We start from the raw sequence: 7356 nt of genomic DNA, 5'->3' as shown, positions 1-7356 counted from the left end.
GGGGCGGGAAGGACTACAAGTCCCGGCGTGCCCCGCGCCGCCGCCCGCGGGAGCTCATTTGAATGAAAGGAAGGAGACCGCGCGGCGCTGGGCCCGCGGGCGGGGCCCCGGAGCACTGTGGGATAGTGGCGGAGCGCGGGGGAGGGGGCGCTCTGCCCCTCCCCTGAGGGAGCGGGCAGGAGCCCCAGGGAGAGGGGGGGCTGCGCCTCCCGAAGTTCAGTCAGTGCCCCTGACAAAAGCTGTACCACAAAAACAGACCTGAATAAAGGCCCAGCTCGCTTCTGGGGAAAGAAGTTGGGGCAGGAGTTGTGGGGTGGTCCAAAAATGACTTTAAATAGGTGGTGCCAAGCAGGTGGCTGTTCCGCAGGACGCTGACTCAGGCACACACCACAGCAGCAGCAGGGAGGCTCACGGAGGTGCGCAACAATTCATGACCTGGCAGTTCAGGTTATGGGACAGCCCGAAAAGCAGCTCAGCCGCTGTCCTGTGCCAACCCATGAGCACTGGCCCAGCTCCGGAGGCTCCCAGCTCTGCCTACAAACCTGTGTGCTGCCCATCTGCTGCTTCGAGGCAGCACTGGGGACGTGTCCTTAATACGTCCGCCTGGGCTTGCTGCTGAAGGCTGAGGAAATCGGATAGGAGACTGAAGGTGGCCAGCACTGAGCCTCTTCCCTAGGCTCGTCTGACAAGCCACAAAAAGAGCCAGTCAGTGTTTTCCAAATGTTTTCTCACTTACTGGGAGTTCTCTCCTATTTGAAAAAAGGTGAAACTGAGTACCAACACCGCACCCGTCTCTGCCTCATGGCTTCTTCCCCCACATGAGCTGGAAGCAGTGAATGTAGGGAGCTGATGCTTCACTAGTGGAGTCCAACAGAAGAATAACTGCACGACAAATAGGTGATTTATTTTCTCTCTTCCCCCCTTCTTTTTTTTATTTTACTGAGGTGCTGGTTCATGCCTAGGGGAAATGAGATGAAATTTTTCATTGCCTTTATCATGATGTTTGCAGACCTCCATGCATTCATGTGCTCTGCGCATTGTGGCTGCTGCAGACGTCTTTCTTGCCCAGGGAGAGCTGCCAGCTTCCCTGGCACCACCCTGACCAGGGGGCCTTGTGGACTCAGGTTAAGGATTCGTGTCATGAACAAAACCAAACAGATTTAAGTCATGGAGTCTGTGACACTTATACAGGTAAATATTTTGTGTACAGCAAGCCTGATGCATCAGATTTATCTAGGAGTATCTAGGAACAGGTCTGATTGCACCCATGCCAAGCTGTGAAAAGATAGGAAAATCTACTTCTCATTTGTTCTTCACATGGAGAGGCAAAGTGATGTGCATTACATAGACCCTTGTAGGATCCCTTGTTGTATCTGTTGTGTTGTTGAGTCAGTTCCAAATGCAGGGCCCAGTCTGGAACTTGCAGGCCTTGTGATAACATAGTATTGATTTTCCTTCTACTGTTCCTGTAGTAGCCATGATAGTGGGATATGTATCTTGTAGGATGTGCTGGTCCATCCGCGGTAGCTCCTTTCTGCTCTGTGCAATGTAGTTTTTAATATATGAAGGACAGACACAGTAAGAATTCAAGGGTGAATTGCTATATGATTTGGGGGGAAAAGTAGAAACAGGATGCTGAGGGCTGAACGGATCATCCTGAGAAAGGAACTGGATTTTAGTGTGCATGAGAGCTGTTTCTAAATCATTTTCTGTCAGAAGGGATGTACTGAAGGTTGTGCCTTAACTCAGGGAGAAGAGCGAAGCCGTGAAGGTCCACCAGCAGATGGTAAAATCATCATCCAGAAGAGCACACCACACTGTTTGTGCGCTTTGCCTGCATGGCGACTCCCAGATCAGCTGTGGGACTGGTGCAGATGTGGCTGGTGCCTTGCAGCCACCAGCCTGGTGGCTGAGGCTGTCCCAGCCCACCTGTCTGAACTGCAGTGTTCCTGCTGGGAAACAGTAGGGCCTCTGAAGCGAGAACTGACTGGACAATTGAGTGGACAAACTGACTGGAGCTGTGTTAAACCCATTCCTCACTTTTTGGCAGTGGTTAAGAATGGTGTCTCCTAGGAACCTAGACAGCATCGGAGCCCTGATTTGCTGCATGCTGTATGGAAGTGGATAAGCGAGAAATTTTACCCTAGAAAATTTGCAGTCTAAAAACTAGAATAAGCACAACAATGAAGACCAGACTGTTCTGTGAAGTGCACGACAAAGGCATGCGTTTGGCTGGGCAGCACCCACCCTGACTGATTATCCTTGGCAGCTTCTTACCCAGGCCTTAGGCAATGCTGAGCTCGCGACCTGCCCCAGGCTGGGAAGGACCCTAGGAGTGCTCCTTTGTTATGCTGAGGATGGAAGTGAAAGCTTTAGATACCTTCTTTGGTCCTGGGAGGCAGCTGCTGCCTGGATCTGGGAATGATACCAGGAGTCTTTCTGACTGCCTGGGCTCTGGTCAAGAGTAGCAAGGGTAGCCAGCCTGCACAGGAGGGGGGTGCCCCACAAACAGACCTCAAATCCCCTGCCATGACAGAAAAGAGGGGATGTGGTGAGATGCTGAGAAGGAAAAGGGCAAGGAGCAGAAATTTGGAAATTGTTAGTGCTTTCTCTCTCTCTCAATTTTGCCCTGATCTAGCCCAGAATTTTATCTATTCTCTCTGTATAGAGAACAGGGAAGTCTGAGGCTGTATCAGAATAACATTCCCCACCCAGCCTATCAGTCCATGCTTTCTAGAACACCAATTCCCAGAGGAGCCTCCAGCCTCTGCATAATGACGTTCACTGGCACAGTAACTTCTGCCCTGTTCAGTCCTTGACACGTCAGGACTCAGGTCACAAGGCAACGCAGGAATGGAGGGCAGGACTGTGAGCAGAGGCAGTAGGTAACGCAGATAAACGGTTTGAACAGAGCACTGGAGAATATTCTTTGTGGAGGAACCCACCTTGCAAGATGCTGTGTCAGAAGTCATGAAAACAACCGTATCTCCAATAACATAATGGGAGCAATACTGCTCTTTAAAATGTAGGTGAATCAAGCAAGCCTTGTTCATGCGCATAGAGAGAGGTTGGTTAGGGTTTCATCTACAGGACAGAGAGTTTTGCATTGGAAAGAAACTTCTTTGCTTCTTTCCCCTGTTTTGTTCTGAAGATGAAATTAAGGTTTTCCCTTAGAACAATAAGAGCCATTCTAACTAATCATTAAGTCCCACACACAGGAATGCAGCAACCAGAGATAGTTGGTGCTGGCTGAAGAATTCTGGGAGGGTATATGCCAGATCAGAACACAGGATGCAGAAAGGTGAGGTGTTAAAATGGAAGAAAAAGCATTTGTGTTGAACAATAACAGTTTATTTGTTTACATACTAAGATACCTTCCTACAGAAATAGCCTCTTAATTTACTGCCCATACCGTTGCTCACTTACCTTAATTTAGCAGCAAATGGTAGAAAGTATGCATGAGGAAAAATTGTTGCTTTTGTCATTTAATGTTTCTAGTTCAACCCAAGAAAGCACCAGCTGTAATTGCCCCTTACACTTATTCAACACTAATACTTCTAAGTAATCTGCAATTAGGAACTTTGGGAAGTGGAATCACACATTTCTATTGCAGATGCTACACGCTAGCTCGTCCCTGCACGCTGCAGTGGGCTGGTTTTCAGGAGGCCACGCTTTCCCCTTCCTCAGCCATGTGTGGTGCGTGAGCCTCGTGTTGTCCCTCTGGTGGAAGTACTGCGTGGGAAGTCAGCTCTCGCTGCTCGAATCGCTCCTGACTATTTAGAGGCTGTTTGTTGTCCTAGTAGCTGTTCGCTCATCAGAGCAGCTCTAGTCCCGAGTAGACAGGCACATGAGTACACTGAACAGACCTCAAACTCCTCTTCCTTACCCTACGTGAATTGAACTCTGGGCTGTTGCAGCTGTGGAGTTCCTGAGGAATAAAAACCATTCCAAAAGAGAAGTCAAGCTGCAGCCACCAACCCTTCAGAAATCCAGTCAGCCTAGCTGCAGATGTCCTGTTTTCATTTCATTTGGTACGTCAGCCTTTGAGATGAATGTTTAGCAAATCAAAACTTTCACATTGATAAGACCTGACCCTCACTGAGAGGGCGGAAGCAGTGAGTCAGTATTTAAAAGGAAACCCGATGTCCGGAGATGAGGATGCTGCAGAACTACTACTGCCAACAAAAATGCAATGTTAATTTTTTAAATGGATCGTTATTCATGGAAATTAGAGAGTTCCTTTGGTTAAACAGAAGGACATTTTGCTACTTCGGACAGAACACATTGCAACACACTGAACGATACCTGTCCAATTGCAGGAACAACCCCTCTGAGAACCCTTCACAATTACAGAGCATGGAAGCAGGAAACATAACAAAACAAAATATACTTTATTAAAATTAAGCATGTTAGCACCTCAGTGTAACCTGGAGAAGTCAAACAGTCCAGCAGTTAACCAGTCCAGCAGGCCAAATGGCTGAACATCCTGAAGTGCATTCCAATGGTAAAAAAAAAAAAAAAAGTACCATGACTGTTACAACGCGCACGTTCTCAAGAAGCTAGGATGCACAAATGGTCTCGTTTGTAAGGAGAGACGTTGTGCTGCCTATTGTCTTCATGGGAACATAGATCTGCTGGACCGATTCCATATGCTAAATCAGATGGTGTAGCAGGTATCTGCTTTCCCTACAAAAAGAAAAAAGCAAACAACAACAAAAAAAACCTTGCCGCTTACTTGACTTGCAGGAAAATCAGTACACCACAGAGCTGAAGTTAGAGCTACATATCAGATTGGAGAAAATAAATTAAAATGAAATAACGGGAAATACTTAGTACATGAATAGACCTGTAGTATCCTCACGGTCAACCATCCGACTCAGTACACACACTAATAACGAAATGACCCATGCATCACATAGCAGGCTCTGACAACCAATGCCTTTAGCTGAACTGGCTACATGATCGATAGATAAACCTCCAGCTACCAAATGCCGATGTGCCCTTTTGTTCACTCATACAGAGAGCATTGAAACGGACAGTTGTAAAGCTATGTTAGCCAGTGTTACAAAGATTACAATATTTTCAAACTAAAGATACTTTTTACATTTAGAAAATACTTATATAAAATTTAGTAAAATTGACATCCCGACCTACCGAGTGTAACACATTCTGAGTACAGGAGGAGGAAGATCTCTCAGACCCAGAAGCCGTCTGGGCATTCCCTCAGAAGGAATTATGGGCACACTGTGGTGAACTGCCTTTTGTTTTCAACACACATTGCTGCCCCCTAAGCACGCACGGAGACAGAGCCACGGATGCGCGCCAGATGCCCTCCTCCTGGAAAGCACTGACGTATCCGTTCCGCTGGCTAATCTGGAAGTCCGCGCTCAGGCCGAGCTAGTAACCTTGCTACCCTCACTCTGCCAGCTTTCTAGCCAACTTTAATTTGGTTTCCTGTCACTGAAAGTGAGGGGACTAGTGCTGGCTAGAAACAGAAACTACACAATCATTCCACGTAGATTTGTTACAATACTCTTACATCTCGGTTTAGAACACGCAAGCACATTTCAGTAAGGTCTTGCCTAAGGTACAGATTATTAGTCATGCCAACTAGTTTAGGATTAGACAGCAAGGGTTTGCAACCACTGCAGATTAATTTTCTTCACTTCTGCTTCATCCCAGTTCGCTGAACGAAAGCCAAGGATTTAAATTCCAACACGTTACAAAGCCTCTGTTTCACGAGAGGGAGTTCTTAAGCCAACGAGATAAACTACAGCCGTCAAACGCCACCAGGTTCTTTGTACCAGACCGTAATCCTTGCTAGTGTTGAGAGCATCGAGACATCTGTAACAAATACATATGTACTGCAGAGAAAGCAAAAACTACATAGTACAAGAGCACTCTTTAATTTGGGGATTCTTTCACACTAGAAACGGCAGTCTTTTATGGCATCAGTAATTTACTGAAGAAACACATCACCCTGAGAGGGTTTCTAAAGCTTTCCTCGTGCCTCTGCTAAGCGAGGCCAAGCAAAACATTGTTGTTCATTCCTATGACGGGTATAGTGCCAACCATGCTTTCAGACAGGCCTTCTCCAGGGGGTAGTGTTCCTGTTACCTCACTGAGCACAGGAGCGAGTTTATTTGCTGAAAACCGATACCCTACGTCCACTTAGTGGTGCCACGGGGTCCCATCTACCCTAAACCACAACAGATGCTTTCTTTCCACCGCTGCCAGCCCACGGGGGATGCTGGAGGGCCCGGCGCAGGCAGCGTTAGCTCCGGGGGAGCACCGCGTTCAGAACGGGGCTCGGCAGCTCCTCGGCAGCGGCCGGATCCGACGGCGCGGGCTGGGCTCCGTGGGGGCGGCTTCGGCGGCGGCGGGGCCGGGGGGAACCGGGCAGCGGGAGCCCGGGGCAGCGGGGCCGCGGCCGGGCCCGTCTCCGCTCCGTCCACCCGGGGCCCCGCCGGGCCGGGCCGGGCCGGGCCGGGAGCCCCCCCGCCCTCAGAGCCCGTGGCGCTTGCGGGCCCCGGCGCTGGCGGCGTGGAGCAGCCGGTCCTTCTCGCGGATCTCCTCGCGGAGCTGGGCCTCGGCCAGGCGCAGGCGGCGGATGCTGCCCTTCATCTCCTTCATCTTCACCTCCAGCAGCGCGATGATGTCGCGCTGCTCGTTGAGCTTCCTCAGCAGCTCCTCCGACGTGGTGCCCGACGACAGCGAGTACGAGTGGTCCGGGGGGCCGCCCTCCAGCGGACCCTCCTCCCCTACCGCCACCGGCAGCCTCCCGGGGCCGGGGCCGGCTGCCGCCGCGGCCCCGAGCTCCACCTGCACCGTCAGGTCGATGGGCTTCACGTCCTCGGCCGCGCCCCCTGCCGGGGCCTCGGCGGCGGGGCCGGGGCCCTGCGCGGCGGCGGCGGCGGCGGCGGCGGCAGCGGCGGCGGCGGCGGCGGCGGCGGCGGGGCGGGGGCGGCGGGCGGCCCGCGCCGCCTTGCGCTCGTTGACGCCGCGCAGGGGGAAGATGGTGGGCACCCGCACCAGGTAGGACTTGCGGCCGCCCTGGAAGTGCTCGCTGCAGACGCGGTGGCCGGTAGTGGGCTGGAAGGTGCTGAAGCAGCCGCTGACGCCCGCCCGGGACACGTTCTTCAGCCAGAGGCGCCGCAGCTCCTCGTCCTTGGGGAAGGTGTAGAAGTGCAGCGCCTTGTCGCGGTGCGAGTTGTTGTAGCAGCCCGGCACGCAGCAGGTGAAGCCCGGCATGGCGGGGCGGCCTCCCGGGGGGGGCCGCGGCGGGCCCCGGCGGCGGGGAGAGCGGGCGCGGGCCGCCGCCGAACTACAGATCCCACAAGGCCAACCGCGGCCTCT

The 7356-nt window shown here is 51.8% G+C and overlaps 1 protein-coding gene across 1 annotated transcript; it reads right to left on the bottom strand.

The window, feature by feature from the left end:
• Positions 1-6483: 6483 nt before the first annotated feature.
• THAP11 (THAP domain containing 11) lies at positions 6484-7251 on the bottom strand. Its single transcript, XM_035543558.2, has one exon. The coding sequence runs from the start codon at positions 7249-7251 to the stop codon at positions 6505-6507; it is 747 nt and encodes a 248-aa protein (XP_035399451.1). The 3' UTR covers positions 6484-6504.
• Positions 7252-7356: the final 105 nt, after the last annotated feature.

This window comes from Cygnus atratus, chromosome 12 (genome assembly GCF_013377495.2).
Source record: "Cygnus atratus isolate AKBS03 ecotype Queensland, Australia chromosome 12, CAtr_DNAZoo_HiC_assembly, whole genome shotgun sequence".
Classification (NCBI taxonomy): Eukaryota; Metazoa; Chordata; class Aves; order Anseriformes; family Anatidae; genus Cygnus; species Cygnus atratus.
This window is presented reverse-complemented; position numbering and strand designations above follow the sequence as displayed.

Excerpts from the sequence above, each read along its gene's own strand:
- THAP11 (XM_035543558.2), bottom strand. The coding sequence starts at position 7,251 with ATGCCGGGCTTCACCTGCTGCGTGCCGGGCTGCTACAACAACTCGCAC.